Source organism: Cyprinodon variegatus, unplaced genomic scaffold, assembly GCF_000732505.1.
Source record: "Cyprinodon variegatus isolate N-32 unplaced genomic scaffold, C_variegatus-1.0 Scaffold413, whole genome shotgun sequence".
NCBI classification, from domain to species: domain Eukaryota; kingdom Metazoa; phylum Chordata; class Actinopteri; order Cyprinodontiformes; family Cyprinodontidae; genus Cyprinodon; species Cyprinodon variegatus.
In genome coordinates this window covers 83015-104609 of record NW_015150866.1, presented here as the reverse complement: position 1 = coordinate 104609, position 21595 = coordinate 83015, and the positions used below count along the sequence as shown (strand labels likewise).

Sequence of the window (21595 nt, the reverse complement as noted above, 5' to 3'; positions counted from 1 at the left end):
AGACTCCATTATTTTCTCTGGTTCCCTCCCTGATCTGGCCAGTGATGACATGTTTAGCCGGATGTCGTCATTCAACCGCTGGTTGTCTAGGTGGTGTCCTGAAAACAACGTGGGCTACATTAATAATTGGAAATCCTTTTGGGGAAAGCCTGGTCTGATTCGGAGAGACGGCATTTATCCCACTTTGCATTCGAGTCAATGAGTCGATGCAATCAACCGGTTTTCCTTAGATAGAAAACTTTGAATAATTTTGACTATGATCTGGTGAACTGTAAAGTGCCTTGAGATGACATGTGTTGTGAATTGCCGCTATATAAATAAACTGAATTGACTTAAAAAGAAAAAATTGCATAATTCTTTTGTTACTGGGTGTAGAAAGCTGGAACAGCCGTATGACAGTTTGCTTTTGAGGAGGAGGAGCACCAAAGTACATCAAACAGTAAAGATTTTCCTTATTATATAAAATCCCAACAAATCATTTAAAGAAAGTAGGTAAAGGTCAGGGGCCTTGAATATTTCAGATTCTACACAAATCTAATCGATCATCTGAAAACCAAATAAACCTAAATTCTAAATCCACAACGCATATCAAAACTTTTCTGCAGAGTCCTTTTTTTTGTACTACTGGCTTAAAATCAGAGTAAGTTTGCATGACCTCACTAACTGGCTGAGCAATATCTCCCCCACCTCCTTTCTTTCACTCCCTCCCTCTGTGTCCAGCATCTAAATGTGTGGGAGTGGGATAGAGCTTCTTTCTGTACTCCTACACAGGCAGGAGTAAGAGGCCCCTGGAGTCACCGGCACCGGGAGCAAGGCAGCATACACGGTACGTTTACCATCCACCTGACTGGACAATACAGCAAGGAATATTCAGAGGAGGTAGTGGAAGATGCTTTTAATGGCTCTTCACTTCTGCCTAGGTAGATTGGTGTAGGTTTTGATCGTTTTTCTAAACTTTTGGAGGATAATTTTGAAGTTATTTTTACTACTTTGTAATTTTATACTTTGTTAATAAGTAATTTTATAAATAGTACAAACCGTTGGTTTGTAAAGATTTTGGGGTACATTGTTTATTTGGTCTCAGTTTATGCCAAGAGTAAAATATAATCATTTATAGCTGAGTTTGTCACTTTGTTTGTGAATGTTTTCTATTTCATGCATCACCTCATTCTCAGTATAGGCTACAGCACAGCCCGAAATGATTCATACGTTTGGCAGATTTAGGTTCAAAGCGATCATTTCATTTTACTGTCATATTGACTGAATTTTCCCGGTTGGCTGCGCCGCAGTCCTGAACTGAAAATGACTAAGAAGCTGTTCAGGAAGCTAAAGATTAGGGTGATGGCACAGAAGCCTTCCAACCTTCAACCCTTGAAGCTCCAAAGTTAATGAAACATTTGTGGGAAGAAAAAAAAGCCAAAAGTTGATATATTTTTAATTTCTTTGTGCAATCTTAGTCTTTAACAAGTAAACTAAGCTTTATAGATGTATATTTAAATAAAAATTGCCTGCTTCCTCTATTAACTGCAGTAAAAAACAAAATAATTTATTATATTGCATGTATTATTAGGAGTACAAAGTAAAACATCCAAATAATATATTTTTTCTAACCATAACCTATTTTGCATGGATATATTATGCCCTTATTAACTGTCACATTCATAGCTCATTATTAAAAAAACACCTTGGGTGAATAGAACTGATTTTTATTTATCTAATGGGAGTATGAATCATGTTGGGCCTAAATGCTGTTGTGCCCCTGGCACCACATTATGAAGCTGTCAGTGCCTGCAGTCACCTTTCCCAATTTTCCTATTTTTGTTCCACACATGGCCTGTTTTTCCCACAGTTTATAAAAAGTGTGTTTCCCAGCAGAATTTAACTGCGGTATGAATATATGACCATGTGATTTACAGGGAAACAGAAAAGGATTGTTTTATATAAAATGCGTGAAAGTTCTCATAGTTTTTCGATATTCCATCAAACCCCAGTTGGTGATTTTGGGACTGCTGGAAAACTGGCAGAGCGATGTCCCGTTGCCATGGTTACTTTAAACAAGAGGAGCACATGCTCTGAATTGTAATTCACAGACTTGAGCAGACAGAGATGGGTTAAAGGGGACATTTTTTCCTCAGAGTCCAGTCTGATGCTTTAGCTTGTAGGGCGAATCCTCTGGGTTTGTCTTACACACTGAGGGAGAAACGTCCCTGATCTTTGACTGAAGAGGGTTCTCTCATGTTCCAACACACCCACAGGTTAGTGTGAGTAGGAGTGTTTGCATCCCGCCCATCCCACTGTACAACAGTCTGTGTGTGCTCCTGAAACACAGCCTGTACAGTATGTGTCAGTAGCTCTGCATGTGCGCAAACACTTCCAGGAGTTTTCTTAACCAGAGGATTCAGACGTGAGTTCCTTCACATCCCCGCAGCCATCTATGAGTAACACTCTGTGTTTCCTCATGCGTACGCCTATCAATGTCCGCTCTGTTCTGCTGCTGTAGGATGAAGGAGGGTGAGAGGAGAGTGGGTGGACAGGGGTGGAGGTGGGGTGGGTCTCTGGATGCCCGCCTTGTGTTTACCTTGGCAGGGTCACACCATTCAGAGGCCCCACCCCTAGCTTGCTTCAGGAACAGACCAGAGCCTTATTGGCCTCCAGGTCGGTTGGGAACAGAACATACCACCGTGGCGGACCTGGGGAGCAGCAGCCACCCCAGTGACTGAATGGGCACAGTGTGGAGGGGCGAGATGATTGGCTTGACCTGACCTGGGGAAACTCGCTAACAGATGCTGGAGCATTTCACACAGTGGGCTCAGTTTAAATGATGCGTTTAAGAGCAACAGGAGATCTTGTAAATGAGCAGCTACTAGAAGCTGAAGAGGCCCATTCAGGCAAATTCTATTTTATGTAAAAAAAAAAGTATCTAAAGTATTAATACCCATTACCCATTATTAGACCAAAATGTAACCCACAAAAAGAGTGCTGCTGATTTGCATCAAGCTGCATCAGTTAAAATACAAACATTTTAGTCACCTGTGTCTGTTTTAATGTTTTCCCTGAGGTTTCTTTGAGACGCTGGTGAACAAAGGCCAACATGAGGAACAAAGTAAACCACAAGACGTGTTAGGAATTAGTAAGGTCGTTCTATAAATGGCTAAACTGGAAACCTACCAGGACCTGCCCTAAACAGACAAACTGTTCAGGAGAGCTTATCAGACCCAAATCTCAGAGACTGTTAACAAAGAACAAATGAAGGGATATTAGTTTGACACTCACTGTTGTGTGAGATAATTAACACTGAGCATCACCATGAAAACACCATCCCCATTGTAATACAAAGTGGCACCAGTGTCATGCTGCGGACATACTTTGCTTCAGCTGAAACAGGGAAGCTGATCTATTTAAATAGAATAGGTTAGATCAGTTGATATCTGAACTATTCTCATTATGGAGGCCCAAATGTGACATGAAATACAGTACAAATATGTGACTGTCCAATGAAATAAATGAATGTACCATGAAATATGTTGATATTACATTTTGGATGGTAAATTTTATTTATATTGATAGGAATAATACAGTTAATAACTTTAACAATCTAAATTGTACTATCAAACATTTATATGTACATCTAAATTGTTAGAAGAACATTTAGAAATGCATATTAACAAATAAATGTATTTAGAAATGAAAATAATAAATACATTCTATATTTTTGTTCATACATTTGTACATTAAATGTATTTTTTTGGGGTGGCATTAGTCTATTAATTTTGGAGTCAAGGAATTAAAGTGGTAGGAACCCTTGGTTTAAATCAAAGCACTTCATCATGGGGTCATCAGCTACTGTAGCACAAATTAAGTTGTTCTCTGAGATACTTTTTTTTTTTCATTACCAAATGATCAGACATAGTAACATCTGCGATTTTGCTTAAACTGGAGACGATATTTCTACCTGATAACCGGTTATATCTTCGTGGTCAGGAACCGAGCTCTGCGAGGCGGTACCTGCACACCCTCTCCATCAATCTAGGAGTCCCAGAATGAAAAATGTAATCAATCCCTGTTTTAGATCAAACTATTTAAAAAGCTCCAATCATACAGGCTTTAAAGAGTTTTAGGTAGGGCTAGCTGTAGCAGTGTGCAAGACGGTTCCCCTGTAGACCTGTATTACTGCAGACACCCTGGTATTGTATACCCAATTTTATATATACAGTATATGACAGATGCTGCCAACCTCATCAGATCTGTGTGGTCAAAAAGTGACAATAGAAAGATTTTGACTTTGATAACACATTGTAATCTATTATCGACTCACTTCGGCACTGAAAGCTCTCTTTCTCTCCACAGCAGAAAGGGTGTGCTTAAGGAGTGTCACTTTAATAGATTGATCAAATGTTAATTGCATCTTTAGGTTGCAAGTATCCGAACAGCGTTATGAATGTTAGAAAAGTATTGATTATTATAGTTGATTATTCCGTTACTGAGAAGAAATGTCTGTTACTAATTCCAATACTTCCCAACACTGGATAGATCACAGACATTTTTTTCTCGTTGGAAATGTAAATCATTTTCTTAGTTTGACTTTTTGTCTCAATTAGCTGAATCAGAATGAGAATCAAGTTTATTGCCAGGTAGGTTTCCACTTAGGAGGAATTTGACTTGGTGTTGATGGTGCAGACATATTGGATAAGCATACAGAATACAGGATCTATAGTAATATACAATATAAAACATACAATATTCTATATACAATATATACTATATAGCTATGTACTATATACACAGTAGTCTGTGCATTAATGTAATGCAGGAGGTCTGGAGATGCTACATTGGTGTAGCTTCTAGGTCCTCAACGTGGGACGAGAGAGGCAGTGTCAGTGTCACGGGGGTCTCTGGGCATTGTTGATAAGGCTGGTAGCGGATGGGAAGAAACTGTTCTTGCGGCGTGAGGTTATGGTCCTGATTTACCGCAGCCTCCTGCCAGAGGGAAGTGTCTGATAGTTGGTGGCTGGGGTGCAAGGGATCAGCCACCATGTTATACACCATCTTCCCTGCGTGCCTCAGAGTCCTGGAGGCGTACAGATCCTGGAGAGATGGAATATTGCAGCCAATCACCTTCTCTGCAGACCGGATGACACGCTGCAGTCTGCCCTTGTCCTTGGCAGTGGCACCAGCGTACCAGATGGTGATGGAGGTGCTGAGGATGGACTCAATGATGGAGGAGTAGAACTGCACCATCATTGTCCTTGGCAATTTGAATTTTATCAGCTGCTGCGGGAAGTACATCCTCTGCGGGCGCTCTTGGTAAGGGAGTTGATGTACAGCTCCTAGAATACTCTAATTTCAAGGAAAATTGGCTTACCTACATTTTTATAGAGCAGATTCCCCTCATTGAATCTGAAGTAATGTAGTGAGCATAGTTGCACAGAAGATGATTTTGCAAAGTTTTTTGGGATAGAAATTTATGCCACACTTTTAAGATTTTTGTTTGTGAAAGCTTTTGAATCCAAACATTTTCCTTCCGCTTTAATTTTTTGAAATATTTGTGTTGGTCTATCATATTAAACCTCAATAAAAATCTTGGGTTAAAAAGCTTATGGGTTATGATGTCCTATTTTAAAACACTGTGAGGTCATTAAAGTGGGAGAAAGCTAAACCTCATAGAGAGAGAATCAGAAATTCCAAAAATGTGTCATGGATATATTAACAATCACATAGCTGTTAAAAGTGAGTAAGAGAGAGAATATTCCAGGTGGATCTCTTTAAACGTCTACCTTGAGTAAAGTGGTATTTAGTGTCAGGGACGGGGGAGGTCTGTATAGGATCCAAGTGCCGAAACGGAGGCTGAGGTGGTTTCTTACAAATTTAATATTTAGAGTGGTGGCAGAAGCATAAATCCAGAAATAACCAAGGAGTATAAATGTCAAACAGAACAATGAATGGAGTAATCAACTGATTGTGAGCAGGTGTGGACAGAAGTAACTAGAAGGGAACTATGGGGAGAGTACCACAAGTTAATTTAACTGGAAAATAACTTAGATTACACTAAATGGTAAACTAATAACTTAGAAAACAAAGAATTGAATAAATTAAAGTGTAACTGAAAAGTAAAAAATTGATAAATTGAACAGAACCAAAAATCCAGATTGACAGATCAGGATATTTAGAGCTTCCTGCCGGTAACAAATATTGTTCCTTAGTTTTCTGGTGCTGAATTCGTTGAATTTTAGGAATGATTGTGCCCCAGATACACAAACACTCTTTTTCATGCTAATCATCTTGTGCTTGAAAATATATAAGACTGCATGAATAAGTCTTGACTGGTCACCTTCTTGGCTGTCCTACGGAATGTTAGCTTCAGGTTTAAACATGTCTCTTTTGTGGCTGTCAATGAACTGGGAACCTTCTGGTGCCTAACTTGGACCTTATGAATGCAGCACAATGATGGTTCAGTTGAGATCTTCAACGGTTTTGGGAGTGCTGCAAGCCAGAGCTGTGGAAAGTGGAGAGAAAAAAAGCTGTGCGGTAAGCAGGCATTGGCAGATGTAAGGATGTGATACAGAGGGTTACTGAGAAGCCAACTGGCTGCTAGAATGTCAGATTTTTGCAACACCTCCAGTAAAAACTCAACAAGGAGAATGATGAATTGAAGGCTGCGTTGTGGCACAAAAAGTACATAAACGGGGATATTTTAAAGTGACTAATGCGTTGAAAAAGGAAAATAAACACAAAAAATTATCCTAAGACAAAGACCAGAAGTTCACCAACGTTATAGCTTCTAACCGACAGAATAGTTTTGGAATGGACAATCATAATAATTGAACATCATTCATTTCAACAATGGAGATATTCACTTTTGCATCTCAGCCCATCCTCTTGAGGAGCAGTGGGCTGCCATTGTCCAGTGCCTGAGGAGCAATCAGGGGTTATGGGCCTTGCTCAGGGACCCAGAGTGCAGGCCGTGGGGATAAACCAGGTACTTTCAACCTTCTCAGAGCACAAGCCCATTGCTCTAACCACTACGCCATCACCTCCTCAATCAGGACCCCTCTCTCATTTGAGTTCAATATGTTTGTAAAAACAGCAGCCAGCTGGCTTCTCAGATGTAAGGATATGATACAGCTTCTCTGTATCATATCCTTACATCTGCCAATGCCTGCTTACTGCAAAGCTTTTTTTCTCTCTTCTTTCCACATCTCAACTGAAGCATTTGTTTTTTTCTATTTCACCTTGTATTTTTTCTCTCTCTCTATATAGATATATATATATATAGTCTCTAAGCTCAAATTCTCTAAAGGATCTCAGGACCCTCTAACAGTTCATGGGCTTATGAACACAACTTTTGTAATCGTAAAGGTTTCTTGAACCATAGATGGTTAACTGTCTCTCTAAAGGGCCTTGAAATTATATGTTGCGAATTGGCCCTATAGAAATAAACTGAATTGAATTAAACATTTAAATACGGTTCACAAAAAAATAATACAACAGATTGGAGACCCCGTAAAAATGCTAACTACCTTTACCACATATTTATTTATACATACAAAATCTATATTAACATAAAATCTACATCTATATGAAACAACCCTTTTTTATATAAAAAAAATAGTTGTTTAATTTATCATTTAACCTTTGTTTTTATTAATTTAATCAGAATTTAAAGTGCTTAGTTGTACATTTTACAATTAAATTGGACATCTATTACTTAAATTATGTTTTAGATATGACTTTTATAATAAATGGTACATACACATAATTCATTCTACCTTTACTTATTTCATGGGGCATTTACCTTCATGTTTTTTATAATATATTTTGGTCCTATGTGTACCAACATCACAGTTATTATGAAAACCATCTTGGGACACTCTACTTGGTGTTTGGGACCTCTAGGGGGTCCTGACCTCGACTTTGGAAAAACCTGCTTTAAATTATCCCTTAAAACTGTTCAGTTTCATGTGTTTAGTTTTCCTAATCAGCTTAGAAATCAAGGAGAAAATGAGTAAAGTTGGTATTGCCTTATCTTTTTCATGATTTTATTTTATTCAAATTTTTGAATGAAATTTAATGAAATCTTTAATATGTACAACTTTTACATCATACAATGAATGCATTATATATTGCACATGTTCAGCTTGAATGAATTGTACTGAAATTACCTCTAAAGGTATTAAAAATCTGCAGTATATATGGTTGTGTTAAAGCTGTGATCACCATGTTGGACATTTCTTCTCTCGTAGAATCAGCATTTATTAAGCGCAAATATAGAAGTTGTTTACGATTTTTCTTTCCCCGTATTTTTGAAACTCTTAAATCCCTTACAAGAGTGCAGAGGGTTAAAGGTTCTCCGAGCAGGGTGTGAGAGGTCAGTCAGATTTTTCATATGTCTGGAGAAACAGCAAGGCCTGTCAAACCTCCACCCCACAGTGGAGGTTTGAAAGGGTGGAGGTTTGACAGGACCCGAATGCAGACGCAAAAGCTTGAGATGGTTATTTGAAGGTTTAGTAACAAAAGTTCAACTGAAGCAAAAAGGGAGCTAGGGAAAAAAGGAAATATCTAAGAACTCTAATACAATCAAAAATACCTAGAACACAAGAATGGAAATAACACCAATGAAAAGTCGGAGATAAACGTCAACAAAACCAAAACCATGACACCCGTAATGTGTCAGCTTAATTTGAGGTCACAGGCAACGTGGGTGCCCAGATACCTGATGGAGAATTTCTCCATGCAGTACCCGTTAAGATGTTGTGGAGTACAGTATTTTTTTCTGGTTCCTGTAGTATATCATCTTCTCTTTAATTTTGCTGTCATTCAGCCTTAAGTTGTTAGGCAGGGACTAATGCATTTATTCCTACTACCTGTACCCCGTTTCACCTCGATCAAAACCAGCCCCCACCACTGTCATGTTATCTGCAAACCTGACATGGATAAAAGATGGGTGAGATAAGGGCCAGTAATATGTTTAGATGGAGGATGGAAAGGGGCCTAGAACAAACCTTTATCCAGCCACAGGTGAGGGAATCCAAGATGGTGAATCTTTTAGACTATATGGTCACACTACATTTGAAAAGAATCACCGCCTGTTATTCAACTTATGAAGACAATCACCCATTCTTGGGCTATACTCTCACAAACAGGTATGCACAGCCTGGTCAAATCCATCCGTTATAGAGTCTAAGAGGAAGACAAGTTTCATGTTCCACTGATGGCAGTGTTTTGGGGTAAAATGTTGAGATCAACCAAAGAACAAAAGTCTAAGATCTAAAAGAAATATTGTCAGAAAACAGTAGGAAGCATCTTTATTTACAGTGAAACTGGCATAAAAGCTGATCAGAGAGGAGGAAGAGCATGTCCCCTCTTCTAGTCTGATGAAACAAAAATTAAACTAAAAGACTTCAGAATTTTAGGAGAGCCTTTGAATGGGAGAGGCAGGATCATAGTCTGCAGAAGAGACTGGTACTTTTCATAAACTACATGGTGTGATAGGAACAGAAAATTATGTGAAAATACTGAAATAATACAGTATACCAGGACATCAGCCAGCAAATAAAACTTTGGCCACATGTGGGTTTTCTAAAAGCCCAATGCACTCAAAGCATACTGTCATATCATTTAAAAAGTATGAGCTTGTAGCCTGAATGTGTACACCCATCTACTCCTCCCATTATGTTGTGTAGTTATAAAGTGCCTTCACCAAAGAGAAAATTAACCAAATACAAATAAAATGCACATAAATTCATATATTTTAAGAAAGATAGAAAAAAACTTCTCCTTTTGACACTTAGAAGATATTTTTTTGGTTATCCTAAATGGCCTAAAAAAAAAGAAAGTCTGATTTCACATTCATGTACCTCAGGAGATGTTATGTAATCTCTTTATAAAGTCTACATGTTTTCCTACATTCAGAAATACAAAAGGGACATTCATCTTGTGCCATATTTTTTCTAATGCTTCAATGGACATTTGAAGCCTGGTTTCAAGTTTCTAAATGTTGCCTAATGCAATATCCAAATGCATAGTAAGATCTAAGCTGACTGAAAGGGGAATTGAAAAAAAAACTGTGGCTTATGCAGAGGGGACGTTTTCAAAGAAATAACCTTAATATTTTACTTTTCATTGGATGAATTATCATATTTTATAATATGGTTGTTTTAAGGGCAACGCTTTCAAGTTTTTAAATCATTACACTTGTTTCTGCAGCAATAAACTGAGAGGCTAGTGAAAGAAAATAACAAACAGGTTAGATAACTGGGAACGCTGAGCATGTTTTTTCTTTTCCTTTTGTAAAAAACAGACAGTCATTGTGCAGTTTTATTTTTGCCAGGTAAAATGACAACCCTACTTCTGTTGTGCATTTCTCTGCCCATCATCTTGGCCACAACAGCACTGGAAGAGCCTGACGGTAAGAAGCCATTTTGTTACATGAGAAAATACAAATAAAATAAAAAGAGCAATATGCAAGATGTATATTGAACAGATCAAGTATTTGTTTTACTGCTCTAAGAAGCTTCATAAAAAAAGATTTTAAAGTTTTGATTGAAATAAGTATAGTTAGCATTTCTCTATGTATATATGTATATATATATATATATGTAATGTATAACACATAAGACAAAGTAAGACAAAGTAATCCATTTAAAAGTAACTGTTGGGCCACTTCTCCAAGAAAAGATGCAAAAGTAATTGGTCTGTGAAATGTTTATATACAAAACAATGGATATTTTTGAAGGAATATAGATATTGTAGTTATTGTAAATCACAAAGACTTTTTTCCTTCATAATATGTCTCATTAAATACTAATCACTGCAAAAAAATGTGTCATCAATTTAACCTGCAGCTATACATGTCAGCATCCCTGTTGAGTCGCCTCTCCGTCCCCTGCTGGGAAGCAAGGTACAGGTGCCATGCTACTTCCACCAAAACACAGTGGATGACCCAGGAGCACCCACCTCTGCCCCTTTAGCCCACCGAATCAAATGGACCTATATCACCAAGGAGAAAACTGCTCAAATTCTGGTAGCAACAAAGGGAAAGATCTCTGTGGCTACAGAATATCTGGACAGGGTGACTCTGGTCAGCTACCCGCAGGTTCCTAGTGATGCTACCATTGAAATAACAGAACTGAGCTCTAAAGACTCTGGAACCTACCGCTGTGAGGTGACCATGGGCATCGAGGGTAGCTCTGACAATGTGGACATCCAGGTTCAGGGTATGCTTCAAATTCCCTCAGCTTTGTTTAGAGTGTTTAGCTATGGCTGAAGAAGAACTGAGACATAAGAAACCATATGTCATGGGAAGTTTTACCAGAGCTTTTGACATCGACTCACACTGCACTTTCTTTTACAGGCATTGTATTTCACTATCGTGCCATCTCCACCCGGTACACCCTAACGTTCGATAGAGCCAAAGAAGCCTGTGTCATGAATGGAGCCACCATTGCTACTCCTGCGCAACTTCAAGCTGCTTATGACGATGGATACCACCAGTGTGATGCTGGATGGCTTTCAGATCAAACCGTGAGGTACAGTAAAACGTCCATATGACTGTTACCAGAGTATGGGAGACTCTGGTAACAGAGTACATATCTGTATGCACTCAACAAGGTGACCCAAATCACTTTTTTCTTCTCTAGGTACCCCATTCACGAGCCTCGAGAACCTTGCTTTGGAGATAAGCATAACTTTCCTGGAGTGAGGACCTATGGCATTAGAGACGTTAACGAAACTTATGACGTGTACTGCTTTGCTGAGAAGATGTCAGGTATTCTCACTAAACAAGGACACAATAATTTTTTACCTTTTGAGTGAAAAGATGAGGTATTGTTTTCATTGTTTTCTTCAACGGTCTCCCTCCCCAGGCAGAGTTTTCTACTCCATGTCCATTGACAAGTTTAGTTTCTATGAAGCTAAAGACCAGTGTGTCAAACTTGGTGCCAGGCTAGCCACTACTGGAGAGCTTTACCTCGCCTGGAAGGATGGCATGGATGTGTGTAACGCTGGATGGCTAGCAGACAGAAGTGTACGCTACCCAATCAACATCCCCAGACCTCAATGTGGAGGGGGACTTGTAGGAGTGAGAACTGTCTACTTGTACCCCAACCAAACTGGATACCCCTACCCAGACTCACGCTATGATGCAATCTGCTTCCAAGGTTACCATTTAATATAATGAGACGTATAGATTAATATCTTGTTGTGTACTAAAGATAACATCTTGACTCCTCAGAGAGTGACGATGAAGGTGCTGTGCCTGGGAGGACCACACCCTTACCTGACATCAGTTTTATACCCACTGATCAGCCCTACCTAACCACAACATCACCTGTGATCCCAGAGATCAAGTCCGGAGGGATAGTAACTCTCCCCCCAGTGACACTGCCAGGTGAAGATGTGGAGATGGGTCCCAAAGGTAAATTTTCCGTATAGTTGATAACCTACAACCTTTGAAGCACTGTCTTTTTTCAAGGTATTCACTGGAAAGAAAATAAATAGAAGTGCTCAGGACATAAGCTCCAGCCAATGTCGTAGTTCAACAGAAACCTTTATGGGGTGGATTTATAAGTCTTTCAATTCAAATATTTGGATCTACAGTATATGATGAAATATTGCCTTTGACACTAAAGAGTATTAATTCCCTTCACTACAATGCAGCCTCTCTTTATGTGGGTGCTGTCCATTCCATGACGTTGTTACATAAAAACACCTATGAAGATCAGGCTCTGCTTGAGGAAGGTTGTACAAAGACTGAGACCTCCCACTGGCAAAAGTCACATTTCCACACCTTAGATATAAACTGAAAATGACCAGTTGCTGTAGCTATGCAGATTACTGTAGGTGCTTCTCCTTAACTTTTAGCAGAAATTTTCACAGAGTGCCCCATGTCGAGTTAAATGTATGCACTAATGACATGTCAATTTGTCCTTCTTTTGTCTGTCTTAGGTGTGGTTTTCCACTACAGACCAATCACTGGTCGTTATACCTTAACTTTTTTGGAAGCTCAGCAGGCTTGCCAGAGCATTGGAGCCATCATTGCCAGCCCCCAGCAGCTGTTTGCAGCCTTTGAAAGAGGCCTTCACCAATGCGACGCTGGATGGTTACGTGACCAAACTGTGCGGTGAGTTGGACAACTACTACACCAGCTCAAAATAGCGATCTACTAAACTGATACCCATTTAATAGGACTCATATATATTATTAACTGTAACGTCTTGAGTGGGATCATTACCTGTAATGATTTTAATCTTCATCGTGTTTAATCTTGAAACAGAGCCTTTTCACAGTGCATGCTTTTCTTGCTCAGGTATCCAATCGTGTCCCCCAGAGAGAACTGTGCTGGTAACCTGCCAAACCTTCCAGGAGTGAGATCCTACGGCCAGAGACCAGCCAGCGAACGCTACGATGTCTATTGTTATGTGGGCAGTTTGGAAGGTGAACCTCTACAACTGCTGGAGAAATCAATGCACTAGCATTATAGCTATCATGCAATAAGATGAATTGAGAAGAAATCCTGATATAAGCTAATCACAGAGTAAATATGACATAATCAAAGATTAACAATAAGTGCTTCACCAGAAAACCTCTTATTTACGTTTTTCCGTTGCCCCTTAAAGTTAGAATTTAACTTCAAAGAAAAACATGAAACCTCACTTAGTAATGCAGTTTTATTAATGTTTTTCAAAGTGAAATTTTCTAGAGACACCAGATCAAAAGGTAAATATAAGACACAGGCAAGATTAAAAACACTGGTAGAAAAACAAAGATCGAGGATCCTTAAAGTCGTAGGGAAGTCATATTTAAATATCAAATCATTCTGGCTTAAACATGTATATAAATGTACTCTTCTTCAGACGATATTGTCCTAAGTTAGAAAATTTCTATTTAATAAAAAGTCCTGTCTTAAAATCTGTAGGTTTTTTTGTTATCTTATGCAGGCCAGTTAGTTATACATCAGCCTGAACACCTAAATTTGACCAATCATATATCAACAGTTATCTGTCAATCACATTTTTTTGGTCATAGCATCTTGATTCATATATCACGGCTTATATACTCAACGGCTGAAATAAGAATCATTTCCTTTCCCATTGAGCTCCGTTCCAGTGTTCACGGGGATGGACGTCTGTGTCTTCGGCAGGCGTAGAGCTAATAGAACTGGCAGCGTGGCGAGGCAAGGGCTCAAACATGTACGGCTGTAAGCCTTCTACACCAAACCAAGCTTCTGCCGCCCTGGCGTACTCTTCCACAACATCTTCATCCCCGCTTTCCTCCTCTAAATAAAAAATGTATGACGGAGGAGACTCATCCACGACCTCCGACACTAAACTCTCCTCCTCTTGCATGTTTCCGCTGTCCATAGCCTTGACAGTGTCGTTTTCAAGTCACCTATTTAGTGCTACTTGGTGGAATTTCTCATTGGGAAACTCATTGGGAAACTACTAGTGCAACCAAACTACTAGTGCAACCAAACTACTAGTGCAACCAAACTTTGCGTGCGAACCTTCCACCACAACAATCCCGCCCCCTTGATAAACGACCAATCACATTCACTTTATTCACTCGTGTAAAGTCGGGCACCGCTGGGGAGAATTCGAAAATGTTTGGAACAGCCACTTCCCTATGACTTTAACAATGTAAAATTGTTTATATGTTGAATGTAGTGTTTTGCAGTGGTTGCATACAATGCTGATTATGCTGAAACGGGGGTTGGGGAGGCTTTAAGAAAAGGAACTGCTTATGAGTGAGGTTGTTTTAGATGTATTCCTCTGGAATCATGGGCTTTTGCAGAATAAACTGAATCCAGATCCAGTAGGCAAAGTAGGGTAATGCTATTTGAGATAAACATGCAAACCTACTTACCTGTTAACTAACCTTTTACAAAGTAAAAATGTATTTACTTTTTACTGTCAAACACTGTACCTATATATTCAATAGAGACGTGTGAGGAATATATATTTTTTTCTTTTTAAGGGTAATTTTAATTATGTTTATAACATAAGGCAGCTTAACACAATATATATTTTGTGGGTAAGAATAACTTCTACACTTAAGGGCCACTGGTGGGTTACTCTCAGCAGGACAGGTGTTACATGGAAAGGTTTAAATATAGTTATTATAAAAAGTTAGAAAACCAACACAAAAATTATTAACAGTGAGAAAATAATTGTCTATTCCTGAACCCCCTTTAAATGTCCTCATGCATGATTCTACCTGCCAGGTGAGGTCTTCTTCACCACCGACTATGACAGCTTCGCTTACGATGAAGCTGTGGAGCATTGTCAGAAGCTGAACAGCACCCTGGCCACGCCCGGGCAGCTGTACGCCGCCTGGAAACGAGGACTGGACAAATGCCGCCCAGGCTGGCTCAAGGATCGTAGCGTCCGTTACCCCATCACAACCCCCAAATCTTATTGTGGAGGTGGCCAGGCCGGGGTGCACACCATCTACACCTTCCCCAACCAGACGGGATTTCCTGATGAGCACTCACGCTACGATGCCTACTGCTTCAAAGGTTAGAACGGGTAGGGTTGGGTTTTTAGTTTGGAGAAAAGAATGGACTGTCTTTAAATGACTTGATTAAAAAAAGAGTGAATAATACAAATGGATAGAGATCTGGTGGCTTTTTAAAAATGTTTGTTTATCCATTTCAGACATGTTTAAGTCAGATTTTTATATTATTTCAAAAAATATAAATGACATGTTTATACAAAAACATTAATACAATCGTTTTTTTCTGTAGCAAAAATCAAAATCCAGACATTATGGGGAAAATTGAAATTTAGTTTTTAGTTTTCAGCTAAAAAAATATATTTTTGATAGCCATTACTGTGTCATAGTTATGTTGTGAGATTAATGAAAGGCACACTGTGTACCTTTTGGCCACTAGGGGCGTTTAGCTCCCCAGTGGCCTCAATCATCGCAGCACTGTTGCAACAACCAGTCAACAAACAGTCAGCCGCTCAGCCTCCCGTGTCTTTTGATTGGGGACCATGCTAGGCATCTAGATTCAGTTTTGAGGGTGGGGAAAACGCTGCTGCTCTCTGGAGAGTAGCCCTTCAGGCAGGCCGGAAATCTTCGTGTGGCGAGGAGGACTGACAGCAGAGCTCCAGTGACCCGCCACTAGGTTGGACGGGGTCTCTAGGTTAGCTTTTGTTTGTAGGCTTCTAGCTTTCTATGCCCATATTCAGCTTCTACTAAACATAGAAAATAATAAGAAAGATATATGACTATATAGTAGGAGCAAAGTGTTAACTTACTAGTCTAATTTATATCGTTTATAGTCAATACATGCATAGTCCCTGTGCGCATGTAAATAAAAATGTATATCCTGTATAACACTTCTGGATAGAGGTGCAAACTACATTTCATTGCTTTACACTTCATTGTCATTACATTGTAATAACAATAAAGTTAAATTTATTCTATTCTATTCTGTTTTAGAAATGCGGATTTACATTCAGCTTCTTGTTTCAGCCTGCCCCAATGAACAAACTCTTTGCCAAGATCGACTCTTGTTTTTCACATGCACAATCCCTTTCACGTTTTCTCTTTTTGGCCTCTTCAGAAGGTTTAAACTTGTTTCTTGCCTCAGCCATGACCAGTAGTCGAGCAGGTGGAAAAATAGTAGAGCCTTAGCTCCATGACTATATAAGAGCTTTTGGCTGTAAAGCGATACGTTCTTCCATGACCTGGCCAATGATGGTGTGTCTTCTCACATTCTTACATATATGGCATTTCAAGAGGAGAGCCCGCTCGTAACATTGATAGTGTCAAGTGCTGTACATTGACTGAGGAATCATTCAAAATAACTCATGTGCTTCAACTCTTCAGGTAACAAAGTAAACAGTGTGGCTTTAATTTTTCATATTAATGTTGTGTAGATTTTTGCCTGATAGAGCAACTTTGGTGGTTGCTTGTAGATTAGGGTGACGGAATGAGGCCTTCAAAGCTCTATGACCAGTGTGTGCAACCAAAGACAAACACATGCATACAAATACAACATTTATAAGAAAGGTTTGATTGCTACCATGCCAACAAAAGTTCATCAGCCAAGAATAGGTGAAATCAGATATAACAAAGTTTTTAGTTAAATATACATTTTTCTACAAACCTAATCGTCCTTCGATTGGATCTGTCAGTCTTCAAAAATGGGATTTGAAAAAGATACATGTAAAAAAAAAAAATTTTATCTCAAAAAAGTTTTTTTAATGAAATTTGAAATGTTCATAAAAACTATTTTGCTATTCAAACTGATTCAATCATTGCAGGCTGGGTGGTTCTTGGTGTGTGTGAGTGTGTGGGTGTGTGTCGAGGGGGTTGATTGTGTTTTAAGAATTGCATTCTTTTTCAAGCCTGTTTAACCAATTTCACTCTCTAAATGCACAGGCAGTAGGAAAATTGGTTGAACTGTTACAGATTTTAAATTACTTTCAAAACCTTTCATTTGATCAAGTCTCACCATGGGCTTATCTAGAAAGACCACTGAATGCATCCAAAGCAGTGGTGAGAGTTATTTTTGGAGAGTTGCTGCAGACAGTTTAAAAAAAAGAAGCTTCAAAGGAGTAGAAAAACATGCACAGATATTTTCAGATGGAAGGTCAAAGATTCTTGGTTATTGATGTAACGAGTCAGTGGATGGACTAAAACACCTTTTAGTTTCAAGAGTTTCCCTAGATTCCATTTCTAACGATCTACAAATCTCAAATGAAATCATAATTTTTTATTTAATCATATGACACTAGTGTAAGAAATATATAGTGGGTTACACTAAAAATAAACAGACAGACTGAGGAACGGAGATTTCACCTACACACAAATGTGAACATTAAAAAGTTATATTAAAAATACATCCTCCTGATAAAAGCACACCATAAGCGACAGGATCCATTGGGGAGAGAGAGAGTGGTTAGTGACTGAGATGAGTTTAAAGATTTCAAGAAAACTCACAAGAGTCATTTTCTTTCTCAGAACTCTGTTAAAAGCATGAATCTTTTGCTTTGGTTCCTTAGTAGCAGCTGACAGCAGGGTCACCGCAGGTCAAGAGAAGGCAAGACAGACTAGCTCTCTTTGAAAGCAGAAGCCACTAACAGATGGGCAAACAGATCTGGGAATGAGGCTTGAATATGTGTTTAGAGAATGGAAGCAGGGTCAGAACTGTGGTGGCAGGTGGACGCAAACAAATACAAGGGGCTGAGGGTTGAAGCACGTATTTGGCGATCAAAAACAGGGCCGTGGTCCAGAATAACAGAAAGTAAGCGAGAAAATCCAGGAGGGGCAAGATGAGATGGGGAAATCCAGACACAAAACAAGACGTGATCAGGCAGGAAAGGCAAGGCAAGAATGCTGGATAATCTACCCAAATGAAGGCTTTCAAACATCTGGCACTGACTGGATCACCTGTAAAGGCTTATAAAGCCAGAGGAAAAGGTTAGCTGACTTGCACTGATTGGGAGTGGACACACGTGGGATAATTGAGCTCTCACCATGAGCAGAGCACCATGTAAATACCAGTGATCAGTCAGGTTAGAATCATGATAGTTCAGGATAAACAGCTGGAAGGGTAATACATTATTAGTCAACCTGAGCCAAAAACACTTCAGTGCTAAAGTGCAACTTAGTTTCTTAAGCAAAGTACTGAGGCATATATATTCAACTGTATGAAGAATAAATGATGGTACAAAGGATAGCCTGGGTAAGCATACTGCCCTGAGAAGAAGAAAAAACTAAATATGTTTAAAACCTAAATGGACGTTTAAATATGTCACAGCAAAGACTGCAAATCTATAACAAATAACACAGAAAAGACAATCTCAATATTTTGTTATTGACTAAAATTGACAAGTATTCATCATTCATCATTAAGAGTAAATCCGATTTCCTCATTTATGTCTTATTCAGCTCACATTCCTGTTGTGGATTCAGTTAAAGATAGGATCAAGAAGAAAATCATCATAAAAATTGATTCTGCTCCACCCGGTAAGAAAAAAAAGCAGCAATTACTCATATTTCAGTACCTTTTCTCATTTATCCTGATGATGACTAAACCTAAATTTTGTTAACACTAATTTTTGTGTTGAAAGCTTTTACGTAGCTTTTTTTCCCTGTTTTTTTTTTAGACCAAACGGATATGGATGGATACAATGAAACTGCTTTGAATACCACCGGAGATGTGTTTGACAACGAGACGATAAGTACAAGTCAAGTTTTTCCTTTAGGTGAGCCTGTTGCAAATGACTAAGCAACACAAATTTGTATCGTATGAATGTTTATATAACACTTTTTGACGCCTCTTCATGCAGTGGAATAAATTGAACTCTTGGTTTTAGGAGAGGTCTTTGAAAAAAAACAAAAACATTTTCGGTCTTTTTAAAGAGTGAAAAAGTGTATCCTTATTCAAGCTGCAATGGAAATTTCTGAGAATCAAAGCTCATTATCACATCTCCTTTGTGCATTTACAGACAAATCCCCTCCCCCACGAGTTGATGGGTCAGGTTCTGGTTCAGCTGAGCCTTCGGGCAGCGGAGGGCCCTCTGGAGAATCTTCTACATCCACCACCAGCGGTGACACATCTGGGTCAGGACAGGACATCACCTTCAGCGGGCACTTTGATTCGTCTTCTGGCGAGCCTTCTGCATCTGGAAGCCCAGAGGAGGGGAGGGGCAGTACAAATTTCTTCACCTCTGGAGATTTTGGTAGCACATCTGGAGCTGAATCTGGATCTGGCAGCTTTACACCAGGATCAGGTTCCAGCAGTGGAAGTGGGGACATCAGTGGTAGTGGAAGTGGTGATGAGTCCGTGGTGACCTTTGTGAATGGAAAGATGGTCGATTTGTCCAAAACCATAAAAAATGACACAAAGCAGGAGGTTAACCAGGGAGGAATCGATACTAGTGGGGAATCAAGTACTTCTGGATCAGGAGATATGTCTGCTTCTGGTTCTGGTGGGTTCTCTGGTATTTCACTCATTGATTACAGTGGAATTGACCTGACACCTCAGCCATCTGGAGACCAAGAGGTGTCCAGATCTGGATCGGGGTACTACAGTGGTTTTTCCAGTGGTTTTTCCAGTGGTTTTCCTAGTGGTTTTCCCATTGACTTTTCCAGTGGCTTTTCCAGCGGTTTTCCATCCGGTGTTTCAGGAAGCGGCTCTTCTTCTGGAGACCCTCTTCCAAAGTATAAAGTAGACATCTTGATTGAACAAAAACTTGTCTTTACTGAAGAGGGCCGGGGTAAGGTGGAGATAAGCGGGGAAGGCAGCGGGTCAACAATCCTTCCTGAAATCAGTGGAGGATCAACACCAATGTCCGGAAGCGGAGCGGCTCCTACAAAGGCTTATATAGAATATGTTCCCACTTTTGACCAATCGGGATCCGGAGATTCTGATGAAGAGACTGACAGTCCGGTTTATTCAGTCATCCCTGACTCAGTCTTTGCTAGGCCAACCACACCTCCTGAAGTTTCATTAGTGGCTCCGATGGGTTTGAAGAATCCTGTAGTCAATCAAGGTATGTATTTAGGGTATTATGGTTCGGACAAAAGTCACTCTCTCAGAATGTCTGTCAGCCCATGCATGAAGCAGTTGCAAAACTACAGTCCCTTTCACAAAAAATTGCTGCTCCAAAATGCACAAAGTAGTGTTGTTGCAGATTCTTCCTCCAAGAGGCTATATGACTTTAAAAACCATCACTTTTCCCAAAATCTTAGTAAACAATTCCTAATTCTGCCAAAGGTGCAGACACGTAATAGTACATAAATAGCACACTGATGTAAACTCCTCTCCACTTACATTTCAAGCATTTGATGCATACATACAAATTCAACAGGCTTTTTATGCATGTGTACAGTAGGTTGTCTCCTACTTGTATGTCTACTGTTTTCTTTAGTTGTGGTTACTAACTTTAGAAATGCATCTTCAGACTAATAGCTGTTCTCTAAAGAGTTTAATTCAGACTTCATCTCCAACAGCCATCTGTGTCATCAACTGATAATTGTAGAAACATAATGCTGGACAAAAGATTACTGGTCAACTGGAGGTCAAAGGTTAAATGAAAAAAAAGAAAAACTGTTCACCAGTAGCTGCAGACTAATTAGAAATGAAAATATCTGTTCAACCATAAATGAGAGTTCATTCAAGCCTCACTTTCCTAAATATAACAATATAACAGTGAAGCTAGCGTAAGCCTAGCTTAGACCGAGTTACAAATTTGACACTTTGAGCGAACAGCCTAAAGATGCTTTGCTAACATTTCTAGCCGCAGATACAAAGAAAAAAAGTACTGCTTTGTCAAAGGCAGTTCGAGTTTTTGATTAGTTCCTCTTTCAAAATGAAAAGGGTTGGCATGAGCCACAGAAACAAATTCACATGCATCTAGGATATAAAAGTATAACCTGACTCCGCCAGATGGATTTGCTCCGCATATCCATCTGGAAACCTTCCGTTGAAGTAATTTTGGGAAGGGGCAAAAAAACTGGTTAGCTGATTAGCCTATGTTGGTGATAGACGGGCCAAATAAACCAATCAGATCAACGAAGCATATGACGTAGTAACAGAGCGACGACGAAAACACAACCACAAGCCAGGCTACTCTTGCCGAAA

General features: G+C 39.3%; 1 protein-coding gene across 1 annotated transcript in view; it reads left to right on the top strand.

Annotated features, from left to right (window-relative positions):
- The first annotated feature begins 696 nt into the window (after positions 1-696).
- Positions 697-21595, top strand: part of LOC107093209 (aggrecan core protein-like) — a 30987-nt gene continuing 10088 nt past the window's right edge. The window contains exons 1-13 of the mRNA XM_015388094.1: positions 697-826; positions 10328-10405; positions 10842-11213; positions 11351-11525; positions 11637-11764; positions 11862-12155; positions 12230-12412; positions 12943-13117; positions 13304-13431; positions 15218-15511; positions 18898-18975; positions 19116-19214; positions 19458-20504. Of these exons, the coding sequence (XP_015243580.1) occupies positions 10333-10405; positions 10842-11213; positions 11351-11525; positions 11637-11764; positions 11862-12155; positions 12230-12412; positions 12943-13117; positions 13304-13431; positions 15218-15511; positions 18898-18975; positions 19116-19214; positions 19458-20504 (3046 nt within the window). The 5' untranslated portion in view covers positions 697-826; positions 10328-10332. The remainder of the gene's footprint in view (positions 827-10327; positions 10406-10841; positions 11214-11350; positions 11526-11636; positions 11765-11861; positions 12156-12229; positions 12413-12942; positions 13118-13303; positions 13432-15217; positions 15512-18897; positions 18976-19115; positions 19215-19457; positions 20505-21595) is intronic.